This window comes from Echiichthys vipera, assembly GCF_963691815.1.
Source record: "Echiichthys vipera genome assembly, chromosome: 4".
Classification (NCBI taxonomy): domain Eukaryota; kingdom Metazoa; phylum Chordata; class Actinopteri; order Perciformes; family Trachinidae; genus Echiichthys; species Echiichthys vipera.
This window is the reverse complement of record NC_139829.1, coordinates 14,362,416-14,390,165: the sequence shown is the minus strand read 5'-3', so window position 1 is coordinate 14,390,165 and position 27,750 is coordinate 14,362,416. Positions and strand designations below refer to the sequence as shown.

The 27,750-nt window shown below is 41.3% G+C and overlaps 2 protein-coding genes across 3 annotated transcripts in view; both read right to left on the bottom strand.

Moving 5' to 3' along the window:
• Window positions 1–283, bottom strand: part of rasgrf2b (Ras protein-specific guanine nucleotide-releasing factor 2b) — a gene marked incomplete at its 5' end in the record, with an annotated part of 48,760 nt that extends 48,477 nt beyond the window's left edge. The window contains one exon of the mRNA XM_083912143.1: window positions 8–283. Within this exon, the coding sequence (XP_083768269.1) occupies window positions 8–283 (276 nt within the window). The remainder of the gene's footprint in view (window positions 1–7) is intronic.
• Window positions 284–1,693: 1,410 nt separating this feature from the next.
• msh3 (mutS homolog 3 (E. coli)) overlaps window positions 1,694–27,750 on the bottom strand; it is a 45,272-nt gene continuing 19,215 nt past the window's right edge. Inside the window, exons 16-24 of one of the 2 annotated variants that reach the window (XM_083912492.1) lie at window positions 27,320–27,384; window positions 25,321–25,437; window positions 24,307–24,414; window positions 22,547–22,661; window positions 20,909–21,066; window positions 12,653–12,839; window positions 5,478–5,610; window positions 5,137–5,305; window positions 1,694–2,004 (exon numbers count right to left, since the gene is read on the bottom strand). In XM_083912492.1, coding sequence (XP_083768618.1) covers window positions 1,923–2,004; window positions 5,137–5,305; window positions 5,478–5,610; window positions 12,653–12,839; window positions 20,909–21,066; window positions 22,547–22,661; window positions 24,307–24,414; window positions 25,321–25,437; window positions 27,320–27,384 — 1,134 coding nt within the window. In that variant the 3' untranslated portion in view covers window positions 1,694–1,922. Of the gene's footprint in view, window positions 2,005–3,980; window positions 4,122–5,136; window positions 5,306–5,477; window positions 5,611–12,652; window positions 12,840–20,908; window positions 21,067–22,546; window positions 22,662–24,306; window positions 24,415–25,320; window positions 25,438–27,319; window positions 27,385–27,750 lie in introns of those variants that run through there. The other variant, XM_083912493.1, reaches the window with a different exon arrangement.

Sequence of the window (27,750 nt, the reverse complement as noted above, 5' to 3'; positions counted from 1 at the left end):
CTCTCACCTGTTTCTCCAGCGCTTCCTTCCCAGTAGTGGACATCTTGGGCGCCGGCGCGCGCTCGCAGGTGCATCCTTCCAACAGGTAAATCCCGGCGGGTCTCGTGCTCTGCTCGTTCTCGGAGTAGAACAATATATTTTGGTAGAGGGCGAAAAACTTCTCGTGCCATCGGCTGTTTTCCGCAGTCTTTTTGCTCAGGTAGCCGCGCTTGGTCCCCTCTTTACGCGCGACCGCCGACAGAAACAGCGCGTGCCCTTCGTTGTAGCGGACGCTCTTCTGCATTTTATCGTACAGGTTGGAAGAGAGCAGAAAGTGGGAAAGCTTAAGCTTTTACCGCAAGCCCATGCCTGGGGTTGCGTGTGAACTTTCCCACCGAGAGACGCGCGGCTCAGCGGCGCCGTGGCGCACCAAAAAGTTGCCCCGCTGACAGGAGCGCTTCTGCAGAGGAACTCATAGTAAAGATGTCAGAGTCCCAGCAGCACTAAAATAAATCCATACTGGTCGTCAAACAAATGACAAGAGAAAAAGCGAGAGGCGTGTCGTTAACAAAGGGGAGAGCTGTCAATTGGATAGACAGTGACAGAATCACAGACCCGATCATCTGTAATCGGCTTTGACAGTGGTAACTCTCTATCTCTCTCTCTCTCTCTCGCACACAAACACTCACTCCCACTACGTATCTCTCTCTTTCTCTCTGTTGATGCGCGCTGGTCTTGGAGTTGGCGAATTGAAGGCGGGGCGTCAGTTGGTTAGCTCTGTGTGTGTGTGTGTGTGTGTGTGTGTGTGTGTGTGTGTGTGTGTGTGTGTGTGTGTGTGTGTGTGTGTGTGTGTGTGTGTGTGTGTGTGTGTGTGTGTGTGTGTGTGTGTGTGTGTGTGTGTGTGTGTGTGTGTGTGTGTGTGTGTGTGTGTGTGTGTGTGTGTGTGTGTGCGCGCGTGTGTGTGTGTGTGATTGAGCTAGAGATGTAATGCAGATTTTCTCAGTGGCCAAAACAGTGTGATTTGTTTCTGCATTATTAATAGCATCAACACACTAATGAATACATTAAAGGATAAAGCAGAAAGATCGACATTCAACCTTGAAAAAAACAGTTTCAATAATTTAAAGCTTCAACATGTCAAAATCATGTGGTAGTTCTTACTTAAAGGGAAACTCCACAAATGAAAGCCGGTTTATCAATCTGGGAGAGGGCTGCATATATGAACAAAAGTTGTAACCTATAAGGTCTCCAGAGGTCCTGACGGTGCTGCAACTTCAGTTGGAGCTGAAGAGTACAAGTTTGAAACGGAAAAAAAGGAGTTGTGGAGATATTAAGAGGTGATCTTAAAGTAACAGACCTCTGTAGACAGCTCCTTATCTCTGCTTGAGACTAAAGGTTCAATGCTACATTAGCTGGGACAAACTGAACTGTGAGCTGTCGAGTTGCATTATGGCTCACATACAGTAGGAGCCAAATATTGACAAGAAAGAAGAATGCATGGAATAAAAAAAGACGACATCGCTGGTTGTGCTGCATCCATTTAGATTGTTGACTCAATTTTGTGTCTATATAATAAAGGTGCAATGTTAAATCGGTGTCGTCTTTTTCAGATCAAAGAACAGCCAGTGTGGCAAGTTTGTTTTGTTTTTTTATTTAATCACCAAACACCAATATCTCATTGACTGGCAGGTAAAATCTTAATCAGTTGGTATAAATTGTTAGAATGATAAAGTTACAGTACAGATGATGGTGATCACTAGAACCTGAGATGGTTAAAATCTTTTTCACACACCAACACAAACACACATTAGCAAAGAGAGAAGCAACAACCGCTCTTCTCCATCAGTCCTTGTATATTCATCTTTGCACATGCCCATTCACTAATGGCTGTTCGCTCTTCTTCATGTGTGTTTTCTCAAGGCGTGAATACTGTTGCAGCGATATCAAGAGTTCGACTGCAGCCACTCAAGGAGGGACGATCTGTCCGAGATGCTCAAAAGACCAAGGAGAAGTTTTTTATTCTTCCTAGAGAGACAGGGACAAAGACATGGAATTGTTGCTTTAACAAAATATTGTATATAAAGCTATTACATATCCTCACATAGCCCTGTACAGTATGTGTTGAGCCAAAATAAACTGTACTCTCACACAAAGCTATGTGAGAGTACAATAAAATCCCTGTCCTTCCTCTGTGTACCATTGTGTATTCAGCATGGCTCCACTCCCACAAAGGATACACATTTCATATAGGGAGGATTACGTTGACAGAGAGGTATGGCTCTGTGTGTGTGTGCTGACAGATTTTTCATATGGTGAGGATTACCAAGGAAGAGGCTAAGGAGCATTTAACTCCCAGCAGGCTCTGTTACAGAGCGAGGAGATGCTGTGTTCAAATTTACTGAGACAGAAGACTGCTTTGGAGAAAGTGCAAGATGCTGACGCATTGACAGCATAAGACTAGTATAAGTATTTGCTGTATTTCCGCATCCTAACTCAATCTGAAGCGGAACAGTGAGTTCATCCTAATAGAAAACATCAGCATTAAAAAACACAGATTTTATCTTCCTTACCATTTTAGTGTGCTTGCTCATAATACTTAGAAAAATAAATTAGCCAAGGGAAAAATATGATTTGGACTCCCCAGGAGAAAATATGAAATGACAAACTAGCGAATCCCTATGTTAATTAAAATGTCATTAGAACAGATTAGCAGCTTTAAACAAATAACTATTAAAATGAAAAAAATCGTTTCTGGTTAAGGAAAATTTCACCACAAACACGGCTAAATAAAAAGGAGACATTGACAACCCAGGCTACATTTCTGACCGTTTTTTTGCTGTTTGGTGGAGAACTGATAGTCCAGAGTGGATAATGGCTGCATCTGTTGAAACACAACCCAAGCTGAAACTTGCAACTAATATAGCTTAACAAAAGCTCAGACAGGAAGACTGTCCCTTCTTATTCTATGTCACATCTCTCTCGCTCTGTAACTCTTCTTCCAGGGACATTAAACTGTCAGCTAATTGGGGGCAAGTCACCACTTCTCTCTAACCTATTAGGGATCTCCTTGTTGTCCTCAGCCAATCAGGCTGTAGCTGTCAAAAGTTTAAAAGTGGCCTCTCTGTGCTGTCAGCGGTCATTCCGGGCGTCAGGCGATGGCAAACACCCACCTCCCCCCATTGACCTCCAAGTCTTCAGCAGCATCTCCATCATCCAGACTCCTTCTCCACTGCATCCATCCCAGTCATCTCCTCTTCACCACCACCAGTGTCTAGACTCCATCCGGGGGGTTTCCTGCTCTACCCTCGGCTTCACTACCCCTTTAAACATGATGTCTCGATGGAGCCCAATCGCCAAAGACTCTCAATCAATCATATTATTTGTCATGCATTTTTAAATAAATTCTTACTTTCACATCTAAAACTGGAATTATTAAGTCTTCCTGATTGAACTTGCAATGTGAAGGTCTGCAACATTATGAAACCTGCCCGTTTTAACTAATGAGACGAGACAAGACTGTGTATCATCTCCATAGCAACGACTGTGTGCTTCCATCCTAACTTCTGACTTTATAGGCTTTTTTTCATGCTGGATATAATTTGTAGCATCATAAAATACAATAAGGACAGAGATAGTGAGATACTTTATTTTCTAGCATTTCTAGTAGCGATGAAACAGCAAAAATACTGTTTTGTTTCACTAATATTTATTCAATAGCTCACTCAACCCTCTCTCTCTGTCTCTTTTTCTTTCTATCTCGCTCCTCCATCAAAAAACTTTTGACAGTTTGTAGCTGACCTGACCAGCGGACTTTGCTACGAGTTAATTGGCTGCTGAAACAGGTGACGTTCTAAAACCAGCTGCTGTTGACTTGACAAACTAAGTCGCAGGTAACAACATCAGCCAAACAGAGACCGCAGACCTCCATCAAGGAACGTCCTATCTCACCATGTTAATGCAGTATGAATTCCCATTTTTCTGATTATTACCACAGGAATTGCCACGTTGCGAAAAAATAATTTGTGTGTTCGCCCTGGAATTTCAATCTTCTCCAACATTTGCTGGGTTCTTCCTTGACATGTGCTATGCTACTCCCTTCCACCAAATTTCATAAAAATTGGACCAGTAGATTTTCTGTAATCCTGTTGAAAACAAACAGACAAACAAACCCAGACGAAAATACAACCTCCTTGGCGAAAGTAATGGAGTTGACGCCAAAACATGTTTTGTACTAACAGGTTTTGTATGTCTCAAGTTCAAAAGATGCCAAAGTTTTGCAGCAGTCGAGAAATTCTATACCATTTCAGCTCAGTGTAAGAGCCCTCTACAGTGTTATGCTGTCATTTACATTCATTATCATACATTGCTCTTCTCTCCTCATGCTGGGGCTGAGTGCACAGCAGAGAACTTGCTCTATTCGCTGCTCTGGTTCAACAATGTTAGGCTTGCATGCAGGCTGAAATTCACCACAGTGTTCTGAGCAGAGAAAGTCCACTAGCCTCTAATTTATTAATTCCACTGAAACACTGGGCCGTCAATCTTAGCTGGGAATGGAGAAATGTCTGGCTGAGTTGCGTCAAACTGAGCAGTCTGATGTGTGTAGAGGTCTGTGTGGTTCTAATGAAGCAGACTGGTGTCATTTTAAGTTAATTTAATGAAGATAAACACAGTCACAGCCGCCACTGGCTGGATCCCCCAGTTGTCTAGCAAAAAAGTTAAACCAGTCATCAAATCCGCAATAGATTACTTTGTAACATGAACGGCTTATTCCCCGTCTGCTCACCTTGTGATCATCCTGACAAAAGATAAAATAAGCGCCTTCATGATAACTTTATAGAGTTGTAAAATCCTGTCAGAGTATTAGAAATCCCTGAATAGTGTCTGATTACCCTTCAAATTCAGAGATCTCTCACTCAGACTGGACTTCCTGGATCTCACTGTCTCATCTGTACCTGAAATAACACACGCCAGCCAACTCATAGGGCTGTTTTTAGTCTGAGCGCCCACTTAGACCCTCCCTGCCAGGTAAACACCCACATCTTTCAGGCTTTTTGTTGAAATCTGTTTAGCCTCCATAGCGCCCCATGACTAGCAAACTCATCTTTTTGTGTAAAATTAATGGAGAAATGTTCAGGGTGATGTATGTGTTCGCTGTACCTCCTGGCGTTGACTGTGCTCTCGAGCTCTCTGGCTTTGCGTGCAGCAGTGTGCAGTATAGGATCTGGGATGTCAGCCAGTCGGGCCACATTTAAGCCATAGCTCCGCTCTGCAGCTCCTTCAGTTAACTGGTAGAGGAAAGTGATGAATTCTGGCCGAACCTCTCCATCTATCAGCATACGCACATATGTAAATTAAAACCTCCAAGTAATAATGATTTGGAAAAAGGCCAAAGTAAGCGTTTTCTAAATTTACTTCCCAGGCAACAATCAAACCTAGAATTTCCACAAAAAAAAACAAAGAAAGCATTTTTAAAACAACAACCATGCACACACTCATACCGTCAGTGTCAGGAGAGATGTCCAAATCATTGAGGAGGAAAGCCATGTGGTAGTTAGACACATGTTCAGGATAAACCCGCTCCAACTCACACAGAGGAGGGTAATGGGTCACAAACAGGGTGAGGGCTTTCACCTAAGAAAAGGAAGGAGAGAGCGAAGTGTTAACATTTTGATGCCAGATCTAAAAGGCTGAAGAGGTTTCAGAGAACCTGTGCAATTAACTTTTCTGGGTGTTAAGGATCAGGAAAACTGCATAAACATGATCAGCCCAGTTTAAATGCATCTGTGCATTGTGTTTAAAAAAAATCTAACAGAGGTAGAAGCAAGCATAGCTGCAGGAAAAAAATGTCACCACTGCTGCTCTGTACCGGCCATCAGTGAAGCTTGTTACTTCAGTTGTCTCCGACAGTCGAAGATGTCTCTCTCTGGTTGGTAAATGTAGGAAAATTAAGTGCCGGCTGTGCAGAAACATCACTTGGGGTGACCATCCACCTCCTATGCTTTTACTGACAATAGAACCACCACCTTCCCACCTACTCACCAGCTTTGCCGACTGCTTGTGAAAAACGAGATCTGATCTGAGGGTGCACAGAACACCGACAAGAAAATCATATAAAAATTGAAGTAAATGTTAATATACTGCGGTTGTCGTTATTTGTTTTACACACCCAGATGGCATTTTATTACCAGGTGTTAGAAGAGGTCAAGTTGTAAGTGTAAAAGAGTCAGAGAGAATTATGATGACATATGAAAATCAATGAGTCCCATAAAACACAGTACTGAAGCAGAAATATTCTCATAAACAAGGTGACGACATAGCCACAAAATAAACAATACTACAGTAACAATCTGTAGCCATGCTAGTGGCTCACAATGACAATGCTAAAATGCTCATATATTTATATTTTATAGCATACTAATATCTGCTAATTAGCACTAATCACAAAGTGCAGCTGAGGCTTATGGGAATGGTTATAAGTTATATGAGTTATAATAAGTTTAATAAAGGTCTCATATTGTACAAAGTGAGAAGTCCACTTTTTAAAAATGTATTATAAAGCTGGTTGAGGTGCTATATGAACACTGTGAAAGCATCAAAATGCTAAATTCACAGAGAAATGCACACAAACTACGTTCTAAAAGTCTCATTAAAGTCTCTATTAACTTTCATGGAGATACCCCAACTAATTGTCAAGACATTTCAATCAAAACCACAAATGTGGCACTAAAAATAGAAGTCAGGGGATCCTGGCTATCCCTTTCAATGGTGGACCAATCAGCCAACAGACACTACCATATTAAAAATTAAATCTTTACCCTTACCAAAACTAACTAAATGTTTGTCTTTGTGCTCGGTGAATATTCATCGTGTTATATCTCTACTATTTCTTCAGCCTTATACAAGTGGGCAGAAAAACAGACAGACAAAGAAGACAGAGAAGTGATACATGAAACAAATGGTAGGGATAATAACAAATGTTGCATTATGTAACATTGTCTGCGTTTCCACAACTTTAAGCAAAAGTTGTAGCTAAAGAAGCAAAGAAAAGAGCATCTACATCTACTGTACTGTATCTAACAGCCCCTGGACCTGCAATGTCCTAATAGATGAAGACATGCTTTGGGAATATATCAACGTGTTAAACCCCTAACTTGCCCATCAGTTTTCTTCTTTCTCTTAAGGATGTCAATCACTCTGTTTTACTGCCTCTCAGTGTCAACACCACGCCCGGCTTGTCAGGCTGTGGAAAGAGATCGAGCAACTTGACTTCATCCCGCTATTCTGAAATCTCTGTCAGGGCAGGGAGTCATCCAAAGGCTACATGATTGAACTCTGGCATTAAGGTTAAGATGTGAAAATCACAACATGCGGGTGGTGCACTCACTCAGCCTCTCGCTCTCAAATTCATGCACAAACATTTTTCCTCTTAGTGCTGCACTCTCAGGACAACTGCTGAGAGCTCTTCACTTAAACACATGCATTTCCTTTTCCTGTTTACTTTAACAGCCCAATCACATATGACTGAGAGTAGAAAGGGAGGACGTGTTAACACAAGAGTCTTGACAACGTGGCAAACCGTTGAAACACAATAACTAACACTGGATTAAATATCCTAAAAGTGTCAGTATTAATAATTTGATGGTGGCAGTAATGATAACAAATACCGTATGAGCTCTTGTGCTGAAGCAGTCCTGAGTCTTACATCATCGCGGGACTCGGCTGGCTGCAGGATCGCCTCACTAACCGCACGGTCTAAGAAAGGTCACACGTCACTGGCAATACCTCCCTCTGAAAGAGACATGGTGACTTCGACACACACACGCACGCACGCGCGCACGCCCATACACGTTCAATCACTTCTGTCCACCTACACTGAAAGATAATAAAAACAGAGTGGTGCAAAGGGAGGCCGCGGCCTTGATAATGGTCTGATTAGGTGCTAATGGCAGCTCATTACTAGACCACCTCTGGGTGAACTGACAGCCATGTTCTGCAGAGCTGGATGATCTAATGAAATCAGTCGTAAAACAATTAGTCAGCAGAGAGAAAATTCGTCATGGGCAATTTCTATTATCAAATAATTGTTTAAATCAGTAAAAATCCAAACAACTTCCAGACTCTAAAATCTTTCCACGACCATATAAAGTTGCTTTGACTGAATTATCTCTGCAAGATATGAGGAGAATATCCAATTTCAATTTTGTTGACTGATATTGCAACTACGATATGATTCACAATATTGGAGCGAATGATCATTTTTGCATTATCATTTTTATTGAAAAAAATATATATAAAAAAAGTGATTTTTGCGAGTATCTGTACCAAACAAAGATATTTTCCAAAGTCTGTAGAATACGACTTGTAGGCCAGGACATCTCTGCAGCACCATGATACTTGTGTACCATGTGTTTCTGGCCACATATAATCACTCTTAATTTCTACCAACACCTGAGAAAAATATCTGAATCTTTGGCAGCTAACTGCATCTGCTGGATATGCAGTGCACAGCTGGTTGGAGAGCTTTGTCACTAAAAACAGCTGCTGGCTTCTGCACGAAACAGCACTGATGAGAGCTGTGAGTTACAGGCCAGAAAAACAAAAACAATAAGCTGAAAGAAGCTAAAACATTCAATTGACCGGTATGGAATTGCAGAATAATTTGTTAATTCTATGCAGCTTCTCCATATGAGGGACACCTCCTCATTTGATCTAATGCTAATTTAAAAAACCCTGAATAGGGCAGCTTTAAGTTAACTGATATATAAAATAGTTCCAGTCTCCGCCCTAGAAGAAACACTACTGAAGATCTATTGTATTTTTGTTGAAATGTGATCTAAGTTTAATGGTGTGCATGGTCTTAAATTTGACGATATAGACAAACACATATGATTGTCAGATAGAAAAAAGGGGGGAGGGGATGCAGGGAACATTTCCCAGCCTCTCTGATTGCGAATAGTGGTAGTCTGGGACTTGAAAAAGAGGAACATCCATAAATATCCACTCTTAAAGTAAGCTAAAATGTGCTGTTTGTCTATAAACAGACAGAGGAATGCTTGGAGCACTTAAACATTAAGGAGGTCGGGTCCAGATGGGACAGGCTGTGTGTTGGGCTCACTTGACAAAAGGTTCAGATGAAATCTTCTGCCAGACTGCTTATTCTCCTGTAAAACAAATCTTTCAGTGTAGGTGGACAGGAGTGATTGTGTGTGTATGTGTGTGTGTGTGTGTGTGTGTGTGTGTGTGTGTGTGTGTGTGTGTGTGTGTGTGTGTGTGTGTGTGTGTGTGTGTGTGTGTGTGTGTGTGTGTGTGTACGTGTGTTTTTTCATCTGGTAATCTGATCCCAGGATTGCTGGATTACTACTGTATATTATAATACTAATTGTTATTATAACTATTAAAGATATTGCGACTTGTTGCTGCTCATGGGGGTTGTTGGGTCTCTCTTAAATCATAAATAAGTTATAGTGTGGTCTAGACCTGCTCTATATGTAAAGAGTCTTGAGATAACTTTTGTTATGATTGGGCACTTTAAATAAAACTGAATTGAATTGAAAAGGCTGGATGTGTCAACAACACTATTGCTGTCTCTCTGTCTCGTTAATTCTCTCCATCCATTAGACACAAATCCAATTCTGACTCAAGTCAACAACCTTTGTGTTCTCACCTCACAGTTAACAAGACTCTGACTGAGATGCTGTGTGTGTGTGTGTGTGTGTCCTTGCGTCTGACTTTAGCTATGAGTCGATCTTTTTCTCCCAGCGACACTGACAGCTGCAGAGGTGATGGCCTGTCCTTACGATCATATTGTGTCTTTTGTCATTTATCCCCCATTTGTGATCACCCTTTATTACATTATCTTTGACAGAGCACAAATTCAATCATACTTATTTATGAAACCACATTTAATATACTTTATCCTTCTTTTGCATGAAAAATAACTGCTTAAAAAGCCTTTGTAGCTGCTATACAGCTAACGTTACCTTCTCAATACAATCATGTCTCACTTAGTTATATATAGTCAAATGATTTCTTTGATTGTGAAGTGGTTAACCAAAGTTAAGGCAAGTAGACCATTTGGCAAGGCTTAGCCAGTAAAAAAGATTATATTAAATAGTGAATATCCCTCACTACACATATAGCAGAATAGCTACATTAATACATTTTAATTAATAAAGTCTTACGGTCAGTTCATGCAGTACAGTAATGTATTTAAAGCTACACAGGGCAGAGTTGGAAACCTAAGTAGCAGCAAGAGATTGCAGCTAAATTCCTACAATCAAACTAGAAACAGCAAGAAAAGGACAAAGGAATGCAATCACAGTGAGTTGAGAGAAAAACTGACTGGCATCTTCTCCATGTGCTGTATATGAGTACAGTGCAAAAACAGAGCAGCGCAGAGTACAGTGGAGCACATGTGGGTCTTCGTAGGAGCTCTGTGCATCAGCATGAGCACATCAGACCGTTTACGCCTACATGGAGCAGTACATTCAACTGAAAATTTACTCATTAGTGTGCAGTCAAAAGTGAGTTTTAGTGAGTCCCCCTGTGAGTCCAAATGCGGGGCCCAATTTCGTTTGTACTGTGCAGGAAGACAATGTTTGCGCAGTCACATGCAGTCTGAGTCATGGTACAAGTGGAGAGTGATTTGTAGCGCTGAGCTTAGTGTGAAACTAATGGCAGGACCTGCTGTTGGCGTGAATAAAAGTGAGAGTCCAAGTGAGTGAGAGTGAGTAATGACTAAAGAAGAGGACAGTAGGTAACATCACAGCTAGAAAGAAACGTGTACTGAACCGACAATGTGATGATTGTGATTACACAATAAAACCCAGAAACTCACGTCAGAAGTGACTCCTAGTTTTCGTGATCCTCTCTCTGCTTTTCTGTTCCTTTTTCTCTTCCTGCGTCAAGGCTCTCTCTTTCATTGAGTGGTGTTATGAAACCTATCTACATTCTTAACTACCTCGCAGGTGAGTGCTGGGGGACAGGGAGGGGTGTGTTACTATGACAACCGAGTCAAAGGAGGAGTAGTCTGACTTTTGACATGAACAGTTGGGTCTGGTGAGGAGGAGGAGGACGAGGAGGACGGGGCAGAGGAGGAGAACGAGTAGGAGGGAGTGCAGTGAGCGTGAAAGAGACTGTAGGTCTGCCTGTACTGAGGAGGCCTTTAACTGTAAAGCATAACTTCTTTTGTTTATCTTTCCTTTAATAGCAAGGCATTTCTAACAAATCAATGCTGTTATACAACAGGTAGTTAGAGAGCTCCCTCCTCCTGCTAGCAGCAGCTGCCTGCTGCATTGGCTGCTACTGACAAATTTTCATTCTACGTTTTCCAGCAGGATTACATAACCCCAAGACTCTGTCCAACGATTAATGTGGAACTGGCAAGACATGAAAACTGGAAGGAGTTTTCAAAGATAAATGTTTATTCATCTATATTTGAACAGGGGTAACTCGGGGCATTTGGATCCTTTTGACTAAGGCCTTGGAAAACAGAAAATTAGCAAATACCAAAATACCAGCTCTCATAAATTGGATACAGCTTGTAAGCTTTGATTACCCAGAAGGCAGCAGTAAAAGTATTCTTCAATGACAAAACTCCACAAACCCATCAGTGGCATCGCACGCACGCTAGCACGCACGCACGCACGCACGCACACTTTTGTCTTACATTTCCACTATTTGACATATTTGACATAATATCTAACAGCAGGTGCAACTCCAAATGGTATCATGTGACAGGCTAATTAGAAAACACCTAATGTTTCTTTAGTTCATATTATGCAGGTGAAAATATTCAGTGTGAATAGCTGAGAAAATGAACAGCTGTGTGTCTGTGTAATAATGAGTTGTCTGTGCTTACAGTACAGAAAGTCGATTAAACACAAATTTCTAAGTTCTCCAGAAGGAAACAAGGATTGACTTGCCAATGTACGTATTGATAAAGTTCTGCTACTAACACAAACCCCCCTCTCATCTATTCTGTCAAAATGGAGATACACAACATTGTGCAACACCCAAAGGGCTTCTGACTGTGCCGGGTCACTAGTCCCAGTAGAGAAAAAAAACACACACGAATACGGATTTCAGGTACTCTGACCTAGAAAGACCCACACATCTCCAGCAAACCTCTGCACCAGTTCCTCTCTTCCCCTTGGCCACGATTTCTGGTTAAAATTAGACTTTTTTTACTCTCCATACACATTGTTTTAATGACAGATGACAAAATTAAGCAGAACACATACAATTATGAATTGACAACAACGTCTACAGACACATATGCTCCCAAAGTGCAAAAATGGACATTGGACAATCGGTCATAAGCCTTGACAATGCAGCTGTTTCATGAGAGAAGTACATGAGAACATACATTGACTTGAACAACTACGGTACGCAGGGAGCATTCTTTCTCTCTCCTTTTCCATTGCAGCTTGCTCCCTAACAGAATATTAACATTATAGATGAAGCTTGCCCATAATTTGGAGCTGTTTTCAAGAGCTGCTCTGCTGCTGCAGGCTCTCTGGAGGAGCACAAAAAATAACTGCTGATTCTGTAGAGCACACCAGAAAACCTATTTAGGCCCTTAGCTTGATAGTTAATAGGGCTAACTTCAGGATCCAACAATGTTGGTGAATTTAGCAACATGGTGTGTATGTGTATGGTTGACAAAACTTACGTCTCTGATGAAGTACTTAAGGGTGGCATGGGCAATGGCAATCCCATCATGGGTGCTCGTGCCCCGTCCCAGTTCATCAAGGATGACCAATGAACGTTCAGTTGCTCGGAAAATGATCTCAGAGGCTTCAGTCAGCTCTTCCATGAATGTACTGCGCCCTTTGTAGATGTTGTCTGATGCCCCCATCCTGATATCAGACAAAGAGAACATCAGAAGTCAAAAGTGAAAGGGTGAGAGCTATGCAAAAATCAGATTGTGCAATATTTTTTGTTTTTTGAGGTGGTGAATGTGTCAGACTGATTGGGCGCTATCTTACACCCGGCACGCAACAGCAGAGCAACGGTCGTTGCTAGTTTCAAACTGACGCAGTTGTCATGTTCACACACAGAGCCAACGTGTGTGAGTGCAAATGCCTTTCGCGATCAGGCACATTGCTGGTGCATTGCTGTCTTGAGGGAACAGGAAGGGACTGAGCCATTGACCAACAAAAACCTGGTCCTTTTCTGATATTTGACACACACACACACACACACACACACACACACACACACACACACACACACACACACACACACACACACACACACACACACACACACACACACACACACACACACACACACACACACACACACACACACACACACACACACACACACACACACACACACACACACACACACACACACACACACACACACACACACACACACACACACACACACACACACACACACACACACACACACACACACACACACACACACACACACACACACACACACACACACACACACACACAGCATCTCAGTCAGAGTCATTGAAGGATGCATTTTTCAGATTAGTGATGCACGGATTGTAAGTCTGTAACAAGATATTCAGGTTTTAGTTCATTCTTTATGAACTTCATAGCTCTATTTTCAAACTCCTTTAAAACAAAAATAACACATATTTGCTATTGGCCTTAATACAATCATTGTTTGTATGCAACAAAGTTGGAAAAAGTTTCTTCTGTTTTGGATTTCGGAAAGCTGTCAAACATTTTTGGATAAGCTTGCCAATGCAATTGATGCATTCACATTTTAAAGCAACAGAACAAGTTGTATAAGGTATAAATTGTATAAAATTGATATACAGTTAATGTGTAGGGGTCATGATGCAAAAAACATAACTGTAAATACTAAAAACACTTATCTGTAAATAAAAACTACTAGAAGACCAGTGTCAGTGTCCTCTAATCAATTTGATTGTGGAATAATTTGTTTTCGGGGTTGTATGTCCACGCTCCAATTATGAAATCTGATCTGAACTTTCGATGTTTTCAGTCTTTAAATGATTTGATCTCAAAGTTGAAGAATCTGAATTCTGTTGTTCTTCTAGAAACTAAAACAAAACACCCACAGAGACATGCAGATTATAGATTACAGATACAAATTATCCTGCTTCCCTAAACTTCCAGAACCATCAAGAAAAGAAAAGGCGAGATGAAAAAGAATGGGTTTGAAGAAAGTCAGAGGGAATAATAACATCCTGAGGTCTTTTTTTAAACTGAAGAAAAAGAAGTCAACCTGCGGCTGCAAGGTGCTGCATGATAAGTGTCATTCTCACCTGTCCTCATGTCATATGTCGCAAAGGTCTTAACATTACGCTCTTTTGAAGACATCAAGTTCTACGCTTAACATTGTTTCAATGACTTGTGAAACTGGTTACAAATTTCTGTTCTCTTCTGATCGTGTCTCAGTTTAATTGAGTTCAACATTCAGTCACTTCCAAATTTCCTCCAGGTTTTATTTTTCAATTATACATGATTTTTCCTTATTCAGCCTACAGTATCTCAGATTTATATACAGGTATGGATAAATAATATTTCTGCAACACTCAAGCAGCCCAAGAAAAAAAAAGAAAAGATTAAATTATTTATTTACTACGCATCTATTCCCAATGAATGACCACGTCTCACAAACAGAAAGCAGATGCTGACCTCTAAATGTTATTTTATGGCTAGTATTAACTATGCATCATTTGAAATAAAAACTATGGCCAGTTTTTACTTTATCTCAGAACAGAGAGGGCGCCACAGGTACAGTGTGACCAAAAGTATGTGGACACCCGAACGCTACAGCCAAATGTGATTTTTGAACATCTCATTCCAAAACCACTGACATTAAACCAGGGGTAGGGAGTTTGGCTTTGTTGGTCATCTTTCATCATCCTGTAATTCAAATGTTTAGAGAAATATAGACTCTTCTGTCTGTTTTCAGACTTTAGAAAATCCAGCCTGACGGCAGACTTTTGCCATCAGCTTAATGTAGAGAGTGTGTTCTTATTGAGTTAGAACAGAGCGAGAGGGAGAACTGCGAGAAGAGGTCGGTGCTTTTATCTGATGCTATAAATCCCTACACAAAGATACAACAATGTGACTGCATGAGGCCCAATTTTAAATGAGAAACAACACATTAAACATATTTACTTAACAGCCCTTGTATGCATGTAACAAGTATTGACAAACACATTTTAGTAAAATGATAGTTGATCATTTTACACTGCCGCTTGAGGAGGCTTACATTTGAGGCCGGTGATATAAAATCCAAAAAGACTACCATGAACACTATTGATGCCGCTACCTGTCGAGTCCATGTCAACAGATATGTATCATTTAAAGAGATACAATAGCAACATGTTGAATTCTTCACAAGCCTCCAAGTCAGTTTGAGAGCTCCTCTGCCACACTGATACATACTGACTGACAGAGCAGTGACTCCAGCTGGATCACAGATGCCGCATCTATCCACCAGTCAGCTTTCCTCACCTCTAAATCTGTCTTTTTCTGTCCTGCTTGTCCTTCAACATAATTCCATAGTATCAATGAACCACCGACAGGAGCCTCCAACACATGAGTTACCATGGTTACACCACACATCCCATCGCAGAGGGGCGTGGCAGACATGCTGCTGCATTTCATTAGCCAATTTATGGCGCGCGCGTGCGTGCGATCGTTCGTGCGTGCGTGCGCATGTATGCTAAGACTCAAGGGAAATTATGACAATCAGATCTATACTGCGTGGCAGTTAGGACAGACAGAATCAGATGAAAAGGAAAAATGGTTTTCACACACACACACACTGTCTGCCCAGTGATGAGCAGATGAACAGCAAAAACACAGACATATTCCACCAGCTGGGTGTCCTGCTGCTCTGCATTGAGTCTCTCCTTTGTGCCAAATAAATTGATTCTGAAAATAGAGCCCACTTATCATTACCTCACACCTCTCCAGAAAACGTGTTTTTCTGATGCTTCCCTGGTTGCTGTGTTATTTATCTGATTACATCACCCTACTCTAATCAGTCAAAACAATCAGAACATGATAAACATGACAAAATCTGCAAAAATCTATTTTTAAAATGACAAACTGGTACTTCAAGGAAAATCATGTTTAAAAAGTGACCAGTATTATCAGCTTCTACCTTGCTAACTTTAGGCATATAAGACTTACCTGACAACAAAGGCAGCCAACCCGTTTACGCGTGCTATGATCTTCTTCCACATAACATACTGTTTCACTAGCTGGTCACGAGCAAGCATGACGACTCTGAAACTGTCCCTTTACAAACAGATACGAACAGCTGTCACCACTGCCACATACTCCAAAAGCACAATTTATTTAACTTTGATAGTTTTAAGAATTTTGCAGATGCTTGCTTCAATTTTATAGTTTTACATGGGCTTTCACCTCCCACACTAAGTCAGTTCACAATGCATTCATAAAGGCTAGCAGCAGCAGGACAAGAAGTGCGTCCACCACAGGGGACTGTGTTGTACAACACAGACGTAGCAAGTCTGGGTCTTTTCAGTCAGAGCCACACAAAATTTCCTGAGTGACAATAACATAGGCCAGGGATATTGTGGAAAACGGAGTTTGATTGTTTCAAGGTGGATTTCACCTCAAAAGTTGGACTTTGGGCTTTTATTTGCATTTTTTCTTTTTTTCTTTTCTTCCTGTTTTATTGACAGTTTTTTTGTTTTGTTGTTTACCGTATGTACTGAGGCTATTTGATTTGTAAAAATCAGTCACCATATTTTCTAATGTTTATGTTTGGTTTGATCTGCCTTTGTTGCTCCATTGTTTGTTGTGGGATTTTAAATTGCAAAAGAGGACTAGCAACCACTTTGTTAAAGGAATTATTCATTCGCATTTGGAAATCCAAATAATGATTAAAGCGACACAAGTAGCCATTGTATTATCATTAAGATTTGTCCTGCCAGTTTACTGCACACTGTCCTACGGAACAAAAAAGGACTAACCAGCCCTGTTTGTCACCTACAAGATGATCTACAAGGTTCGCGTCGCTGTACAACAAGCACCAAGGTGATGATGTTTCACAGAGACCTGTTGGCAACAGTCCTTCTGGATACCAGCCACATTTCTGGCCCCAAAAAAAATCTCACTGCATTTTCTGCGGGGAGGGGAGCCTGTGAAAGTCTTTAGTAAAACACGGTAAAACCAATGCCACAAATCCATGATCGATTAAAGGTCCTTTTCAAAACACGGTTTTACATTCTGCTTCCTTTTACTGTTTCCATAACAACCATGAAGGGATGGAAGAATGCTCTATAACCTTCAGGACTCAATACTGACAATAAAACACACACACACAGCAGCTGGATACCTGTACACACACATATGCATCTGTCAGTCGCCAGGAAACACAACACTCACACTCAGAATTATGCTCAAACCACTGTATGGCATATTTGTAAAAATGCTGTAGCACAGTGGAGTGGGCAGGAACATAATACAGACTCTGCGAGGCTGCATGCTGCTTTAAACCTCCAGATTATTCACTTTATCCCCATTGATAATCAATCATCTGCATCAGTTCAGACAGGATATCCCATTAGACACCTACGCACCATCTCATTACCCCCAACCCACAAAGTCTGCTTGTTCCACTCACAAGCTCTCACTCAATGTCTGTTTCCCCTCTCGCTCATAAACACACAACACATCCCTCACACACAAGTCGAAGCAATTCCCATCACTGTGTCTATTACACAGCAGCGGGAATTGATTGAGCGCTTTATATCACAACAAATCCTCCTCAGGATCTCAGCGATAGAGTGAGATCAAGCAGTCCAATTAGGACAACGGAGGTAATGGAAGAGGTGAAGAGAGGACAGTGGATACCGTGTGGGGGTGTGTGCGTTTTCTCTGTGGACATTAATTAGCGCTTTAAGTAGCATTTTTCTTCAGAGAGAAAGAGAGAATATTGACCTCTAACCTTAACAGAGGGACATACAAGTGCAAACACAGTCTGCATTGCTTTACTGTTGTAGACCTTCACTGACTCAAGGACACTCATTCTGAAATAAAGCTGACATTAAGTACTCCCTTATTTAACAGCTTTTGTTTGTTTATAACCAATTTAACTAGTTGTTTTTTTTAATAGCTGACCAGTTCAGATCCAGCCAGGAGCCTGTGTTTCATGTCACTCCACAGCTCTCTCTCTCTCTCTCCTTTCATTTCCTGTAATCTCTACTGTATATACCATCAACTCAGTAATACAAAGTCATACAACTCCCCAACAAATCAGAGCAACTTAAACAGATTTCACTCAAGTTTTATGTCCCTGATTTTAAATCAGTTTCAATCAATTCATTTCCTGCTGGAAGAAGAAATCAATTTCCCTATTTTAAAAATAAATCATTTTTTGTGATGAGCACAACTTAGAAAATGTCTGAGATAAAAAGCAGAGAAAAAACCCTGGAGGTTGGAGAACAAGTGGGCTTAGCTCCATTATGTCCTTCAGATGTAGTAAAAAAAAAAGGGTTAAAAAAGATTAACTACAATGTTTGTGATGGCATTTTGAAATATGTTATATTGTAAGCTTATTAACATTAATAAATCAAATGTATCTGACAAATTTAACTTTGCACAGCACTTTACTGTTCTCTGTGACCTGACGGGTTTTTGATGTTGTTTTCAGCATACAGGACCTGTACTACATTAAATAAACCTCAGCGTTTTATGTCCAGCTCGCTCGCTCACGCTCACACACACACACACACACGCACACGCACACGCACACACGCGCGCACACACGCACGCACACACACACACGCACACACGCACACACACACAGCTGACAGGTCTCTGGCACCCACTGGGTTAATACATAAGAACATGCTTAAACCCACAAAAAAGACAATTACACACATCTGCAAGCAATTAGGTCTAATCACATAGTGCAGCAGAGGCAGAATGGCAGAGACTATACAGCATATTGGCCTGTGTTCCACACTAATATGTAGTCAGAACTGGAAACTACATGCAGAGCTTACTGCTTCTCTCGTCATAATGAGAATAATCATCAGTGGGGGGGGGGGGGGGAGATCTTCAACAAAGCCTCATTGTCTGAGGGTTCTTACAATACAGAGAGCTACATCTTACAGAACAATAGAACCGGCCTTGTCAAACAACTTACTTTAATCCCCCCCCCCCCCCCCCCATAGACTTCCTCCTGTGTGCTGAGGAACACAATGGGATTAGGCGAGTGTCATTCCTCAGAATAAATTCGACCATTTCACAGACGATGAAGGTAACCCAAGGTGAATTAGGTGTGTTGTCACTACATTCGTGTCCTTATGTTTAATTGCACTAATAAGAAATCATCCGTAGAGGTGAAGGGGCATTGTGCTCCGTCAGCGTTGTCATGGTCACTGTCCTCGTCTTCCTGTTGACAGAGCTCGAAAAGTCACTCAGATATCATTTCTTGAGTGTGTTTCAATGTCTGTCCATCAATAAAAAGAAACACTGTCACTTCTTGTGCCACTTTTACATGATGGACTGGGTAAAGTATGCATTCATGTGTTCTTATGAGCCTGTTTTTAAGCGTGTTATCATTTATGGATATCTCATCTTAAATTTGCTTGCCAGCAAAATAAACATCCACATGCTGGTGTCATCAGGAAACTACAAGCAAGCAGTGTTCATTTTTCTGTGCAGCTGCATCAAATTATTTTATCTTTTATTCATCTTGTGTTTCTGTAAAATCCCCACCGCTTCATTAAGCCACTTCACAGGCTTGAGGATTCATAGTAAAATGTCACCCAAATTATACACAAGAAAAAAGCATTCGCAAAGACAACTGTCGATCGTGTGCTCTGTGGATAATGTGCATAAACCTTTCTGGACAGAGGTTTTGCTGGTAATGTTATAATTTAAGGAAGAATTGTCTTATCTTGTGAAGGTATCAAGGAAGGAATTTTGAATCCATCAAAAATGTCACATTTTGACCTCTGCTCCCTTCCTCTCCTGAAATAATATTACGAATAATAATGATGATAATACTAATAAATACACACAGAGACCAAAGAGAAAAAAAAAAAAAGAGTAAAAAAAAAAAGAATAATAAAAAATGTAGTCAAATTTAACTTGTGTCTAAATCTATGAATGCGATGTTTCTTTTTTTTTTATTTGTGGTAATAATATTCTGATATCATTGTTATCATTTTCTCCGTTTTCTGTTATTTTATAATGTGATGCAATAATGTTTAATTCTGGTGTATTCATTCATTATTGTGCATTTAGATAAACAAGAGACCTTAAAACCAACTCGGAAAGGTCTTTAATACAACTTCTGTTCACGACTTATTTTCTGTAAATTTTAAATGCTGTGAAAATCACAAACAAAATGGCATATGCCTCTATTGTATTAGGGTGAAGGTAGACATTTTAGAGACACAAATAATAAAACGCAAACTATCTGCATGACTTAATATCACAAGAGGTAAGAGATTATGTTTGCATGATTATGAAATTTTAAGATGATAAAGTAGATTTGACCTGAATTAATTACTTGATTCAGGTTTTGCAGGTTGTGTCTTTAGCTTTCTTGCAAATCTCATCAATGGTGCAACACCAGTAGGTAATCAGTAAAGTGGCAACATTAAATCAAAACACTCAAACGGATTAGTATCAGTCCAACAATTACGTCAATATGTATGCATCAAATGATTTACAACACAATCTCATAGACATCACTTCCAAATCAATCATCTTGTTGCTGATGATGTGTTGGGATCTGCATACTCGACCTTGAAGCATCAAGTCACATCTTAAAACATGAAAATATGGTGACAGTAGCTTTCCAGCAAGTCATTAAAAGCAGTCTGCTATCATTTCTGACAGTCTAGAGTATTAGGTTGAGTTTTATCACTGGATCACACAGATAGATTTCAATGTGCTTGTGTTCATACCTGGTGTAAATGCCGTCCAGAGCGCCCAGGTGGGCCTTAGAGGCCGGGACGTAGGAGCCCATCTGAGCCATTACACAGATCAGGGCCACCTGGCGGATGTATGAGCTCTTACCCCCCATGTTAGGACCAGTGATTATCATAGTTCTCCTGCCATCACCCTATAGCATGGGATGGGAGGAGAGGAGAGAAAGACAGGCGCCGTGGAGAGGAGAGGAGAGGAAGACAGGGGGCGAGTAGAGGTGAGGAGAGGAGAGGAAGACAGGAGGCGAGGAGAGGAGAGGAGAGGAAGACAGGGGGCGAGGAGAGGAAGACAGGGGCGAGGAGAGGAGAGGAGAGGAAGACAGGGGACAAGGAGAGGAGAGGAAGACAGGGGCGAGGAGAGGAGAGGAGAGGAAGACAGGGGGCGAGGAGAGGAGAGGAAGACAGGGGGCGAGGAGAGGAGAGGAAGACAGGGGGCGAGGAGAGAAGAGGAAGACAGGGGGCGAGGAGAGGAAGACAGGGGGCGAGGAGAGGAGAGGAAGACAGGGGGCGAGGAGAGGAGAGGAAGACAGGGGCCGAGGAAAGGAGAGGAGAGGAAGACGAGAGGAGAGGAGAGGAGAGGAGAGGAGAGGAGAGGAGAGGAGAGGGGAGGGGAGGGGAGGAGAGGAAGACAGGGGGCAAGGAGAGAGACCGAATAAGATATTTGCATGCTGTCCTGCACAGCTGAGGAGGTGGGTGGATTGAAAGCTTGGCTTCTCTTCCTATTCGCTTGTGTTTCTGTTGAAAAACGAACCTACACCCACTCCAGCACTGAGCGAGGAAGTGTGTGTAATGCCATACAAGTCTGATTGTGTGTGCATCAAGTGTGTATTTATGCATGCGTGTGCTGTTACAATTTGGTTTCAGAGCTGCCTCAATGAGTCGCGTTTCCATAAACAAGTCCTGGCTCGGCTCAGCGCTTCAGCCCAGCACTGCAGGGGTTTGCATTTCCATTGTTACAGGGCTACCCGCTTGAAGGTTTAGCTTAGAGCTTTTGTTAGCTCTGTGTATTTTAGACATTTTTGTATTTTTTAAATCTTGGTATTTTTAAAGCATTTGTCATGTCACAGATCAACTGAAAGTTAATCTTTTGTTCTGAATTATCATACTGTCAAAAGAGGTCCCAGAGGACCACCAGTAGATAACAAATTTATGTTATGTAACTATATGTAAGATATTAATAGTCATGCTGTTTTTACATCACAGTGTCTGCTGTTGTTATTCAGAAGCCAGAGAGCTACTGTAAAATGGTGAATAAACACATAATTTCCTTTAGGGCGCACTCACACTGTCCTTCCGCACCGGGCCAAAACCGTTTTTTCAGCTAAAGCCTAGAGAGTTTAAGCAGTGTGAGTGCACCTGTGCGCATAACTGCAGAGAGGTGGGCTTTTGTAGAGCCCATTTGCACATGTACGAGCACGAGCGTTCGCACGAGCACGAGAACGAGGCCTACGGAGGTTCTGACGTCCTCTATGTGCGCCTGTTCGGACATAGAAAATAGAACGACGGACCATGCGCGGACATTTAACAACAACAATGGCGGCGAAAGGTTCACATTGGTGTGATGCATTGGCTAATGGATGTGTGTGTGTGTGTGTGTGTGTGTGTGTGTGTGTGTACCTGTAGTTCAGTGAGGTTGGGCACATACTGGTTGTGCTCTCCCATCAGTAGGTCGATGGCAGGGTGTCTGCCGTCCCTGATCATAATCTGACGCTGACCTTCACACACCTCTGGCCTGAACACAGAAAACACACTTGGTAAATTAGACACGTACACACTGAATCAATTAAAGACACATTCACACACACTCTCGTACATTTCTAGAGATGGCACTATCATCAACAATGGAAGTTCAATATTGCATTTCTGAGATACCAATTTTGAAAAATAAAGACATGCCTAAGTAAAGATATTTACTTCAGTTGAACATTACACAGTCAACAATTGTAATGCATATAATTTGAAATGAAACTGTGTTAGAATGTGGGTGTTAGTTGTTAATTAACTGCCACCTATCCTACCTAAAAAATATTAGTGTCAGTTTGAACAATGATTAATTAGTTAATAAAAAATACAATTTTATTTTTTTTAAATTGAGGATTTGGTTTTGTTTTATTTTTCACGATTTTCTGAAATTTTATTAAATGACAGTAGAAAAAGTCTTTAGTTGCAGCCTCAATCCACAAAATCTTAAATTCAATATCAAACATGACAGTAAGTAGATAAAACACTTTATAATAAAATGAAAAATGTTAATAGTAATAATATTTAATATAATAAATCATTTATTGTTGTTCTGTAATTTATTTTTTCCAAAATAGACTACAGCACAAATTATCTGTTACAACCCGATGTTGGCCTAATGATCTTTTGGCCAGGCTTTAATAAAATACACTAAAACACACACACACACACACACACACACACACAAATTGTGGATGCCCAAAAGTCATACACACACCTTTTAGTGTTTTAGTGTCACATCCATCCACCTCTTTGTACTTTTGCTTCTGTATTTGCACATTTAATTCATCCTACCAGCTGCTTCCCTTTAAATCATCATCTTCTGTTTTGCCTGTAAGTATGTTTCTTAAAGGAATATGTTGAACATTTTATGAAAAATGCTTATTGACTTTTTTGTTGAGTTGTATGAGAAGACTGGCGGATAAGCTGCCAGGCAACCAGCAGAGAAGTTTCCAGCAAAGTAATAGATATGTAATAAACATGCTTTTACACTTACAGCTTTGGACAGCAGTTTTTAGCAGTTTCCCCCTGTTCCCAGTCTTTATGCTAAGCTAACCAGCTGATTTACTGTACAGGCATGAGTGGTATTGATCTTCTCATCTAATTCTTGGTAAGAAAAACACATATTTACATGCAGGAAAAGATGAAAAGTCAGTGACTTAAAATGAGCAATGGCAAAACAGAAGACGATGATTTAAAGAGAAGCAGCAGGTAGAATTAATTAAATAAAAAGAGGGACTGCAGTATGAAAATGTGGATGGATGTGAAGCTTAAACGCTAAAGTTGGTGGAAATGGTCAATTTAGGGGTGTGTGTGTGTGTGTGTGTGTGTGTGTGTGTGTGTGTGTGTGTGTGTGTGTGTGTGTGTGTGTGTGTGTGTGTGTGTGTGTGTGTGTGTGTGTGTGTGTGTGTGTGTGTGTGTGTGTGTGTGTGTGTGTGTGTGTGTGTGTGGGAGAGATGTTGGCGTTTTGGCTGAGCATACTGCAGAGCCCGGTGCACACTCCCACACACAGCCTGTCTGAGACTATAGGACACAACGCAAGGCACCCACACAATATCCCACACACACATATACAAACTCACACACAAACGCACACACACACACCAATATTTACAGTCGTCATGATAGGACATCACCTGCAATAGTCCCCTTGTTTAGCCACCTCAGCCAATGAAAAGAGACAGTCTATGGTTGCTAGGTGACTAATAGCCCTTTTCATGGTGTGATAGTGCTCCCCAAACTGGCTGCAGAGAGAGAGGAAAGAGATTTTCAAGTGTAAATTAAGGTAAGTGCATACTTTTTTTTTCTGAGCAGACTGCGTGGATGGTGCTCTTATCCATAACAGACTAATTCTGGCAGGCTGAGAGCTGTGCAGACATCTCTCTGAACCTGAGACTGACATGTTTTTCATTTAAATGTAGTGGAGTGCCCATTCGGAACATGTGCCCGTTCATAGTGGGCCAATTGCCCCGGAAGTGCAATCTGTAGTGTTGTTGAGAAACCTTCATCTGATTGAGTCCACAGCCATACATCTGCCAAGTGTGACGTAGACTGGATGAACGCTTCTTGAGATATGAGCAAGACCGTCCAACATACACACCAAGATTCCTTCCTTTATAGACCTTTTCAATGTAATTCCATTGCTAGGCAAAAGCCTTGGTCCTTGTTAGCTTCCTGTCAGCCGATGTCATTCACTTACACTGCAACAGAAAATAAACTAACACAGATTTAAAATGTTTATGGTTACATCTTTGATGCTCGAAAGCCACCTATTGGCCAAATGGGATAATTCAGACTCCGAGGGCCGGCTATAGAAAAACTGTATGAAAAATCTGAAAAAGTAGCTTTTTCCGTCTTGTTCCAGGCATGTTCTATACCTTATCTAGTTTAGAGCAATGCTCAAGTTACGACTTGCGGTTCAAAGGTTACAGGCCAAAACATAGATTGTCGTCATAGCGCCACCATCTTGCCAAATTGCACCAAATTTAACACAAAGCACATAATTGGCTCCTCAGCTATTCACCCACCAAGTGTGAAATATCAGATGCAAGGTTCTCGAGATATGCGAATTACAGACACATACATACAGATACGCGGACAGAGATTCCTTTGGGTTTATAGTCAGATGATCAGATGTGTGTGTGTCATACTCAAGAAAATTTGTCCACTCCCTCTGGCAGTCCAGCAGCAGCTGCCCTCGGAGCTGCAACAGCTTCTTGTAGCGCTCCGCCAGGAAAGGAGAGTGATACCTGCTGACTGCCTTGGTGCTGCAAAGGAGAGGGGGAAAGAGGTGAGGAGGAAGTGGATAAGAGAAAAGAACAGAAGTGTTAAGTTAATACATATAACATGTCACATCAATAACTCTTTTGTTCTATGTTTATTTATATAGCACCTTCCAAGAGCAGACGCCACAAAGTGCTTCACAACACAAGGCAAAATGAATGCAGACATCAAGATAAAAATATAACAGACACTTAACTAGACTAAACTAAAGCAAGTCTAAACAAATGTGTCTTGAGCTACTTTTTAAGTGTCAACAGTGTCCTCGTATCTTAAGTCCAATGGGGAGGATTGACAAAGTTTATGAGCTTCCACTAAAAAGCACAGTCTGCTTTTGTTTTGAACCTGGAGTGAGGAATAACAAACAAACCCTGGTGAGGCTCTCCGAGGCCTGCTGATGTTGTGGGGTCTGACCATGCAAGGATCTACAAGTGATCACAAGAATTTCCAAGCGGATAAAGAGCCAATACTTAACATCCCATTCAGGACAATACCAGCTGGGGCAGAAATACGAACCTCTGTTTTGTCAGTATTCAACTTTATAAAAATGATCGGCCATCCAGTTTTCTTTGGATTTTTGTTTGGGGCTTAAAACAAAATGTATAACTGAGTATTGTAAAGTAATTCAAGTATCATAGGAAGCATGTAGAGCGCAAACAGGATCTGACCCAAGACAGAACCTTGTGGAATGCCAGGAAAGATAGATTTTGTTGATGAGGTTTAGTTTGAAAAGTTAGAAGAGAACCACTTTTGGCCTTTTGAACCACGATACGGTGGTCTACAGTATCAAATGCATCACTGAGGTCTAAAACAACCAATACTGGATTATACTGAGCTTCAACAAGTGCTGGGAGTGCAAGACATCACCTTTTTTTGTAAAATGAAGCAACTTGACCATGAGTTACGACAAGATCAATGACAGAACCATATTTCTATCATTTCTTATTAGATCATTGCCTGAAGACTTAAATTTATCTAGTAGTTTTGTTGATTGAGCTTTTCATAGAAAATGAACGGGAGACAGCAGTTCAACCCAGCTCGTCACTTTCTAAAAATGGATACATAAATAAATAAATGGATGATAAAATTTCATCAGTTGAATAATTTGATTTTTTTTGCATACTTAGGGGCAGCTGAACAACGCTAGATATTATCACCTTTTAAAGGTGATAATATTCAATTCAGTTGTTGCTGAAAATGTAGTAGTAACAATCATTTCCTATTCTCACCTCCAGCCGACAATATTGTGTTTCGGGCCACTTAATCCATGGAAGTCCAATATTCACTTTCCCTTTAGCTCTGCTTTGTTTTCCATCAACTAAATAACGAAATATCTGGAGCCCTTTAGCTGCTAAATGCACCACTATGTTAATCAGCGAGGGGCTTTGATTAACTTCATTGTGTGGTTCTGAGCCGGTAGTGACCAGTGCGTTTATCAGTGTTTTTGCTAAAAGCAGCTGCCTATCTCTGGAGGTTAAAGGTATAATACGCAGGGTGAGCAGCCCGTTCTCATGTCCAACCGACGCTTTGTCACTCCCCTCGGCATCTGATACCGACGCACAAGGCACCCTGTAGCGTCTGTATGATGTAAAGCAAATGCAAATTCATCAGTTCATTTTTGGATCCAAGGGGCGCTATCAACGGTGGAGACCAAAATGCATCTGAAATTTGTTCAATCACCAAATGACCTGGCAGAAATTGTTGCTATGGTTACCTGTACTTAAACACACTTTTGCTCTTGTAGTCTACAAAAAACATAATGCCTCCGGCCATGGCTGCCAAGGTGCAGAGGCATAAAAACTGATAAAAGAGCCAGTGGGTGTGCGTGTGTCTTTCTCTGGTGTTTGTGCATTGCAACTGTGAGCTCACCTGCCAATTTTGAGCCAGTCAGGAGGAACAGTGGACGACAGCGAGTTCTTCACCTCAATCAGAAACTGAGGGCAGAGGAGGAACTTTGATAAATAAGACGGGAGCAGGCGGACAAAAAGTGTCACTCTTGATTAACACACACACACACACACACACACACACACACACACACACACACACACACACACACACACACACACACACACACACACACACACACACACACACACACACACACACACACACACACACACACACACACACACACACACACACACACACACACACACACACACACACACACACACACACACACACACACACACACACACACACACACACACACACACACACACACACACACACACACACACACACACACACACACACACACACACACACACACACACACAGCTGTGACTCAGTCTTCA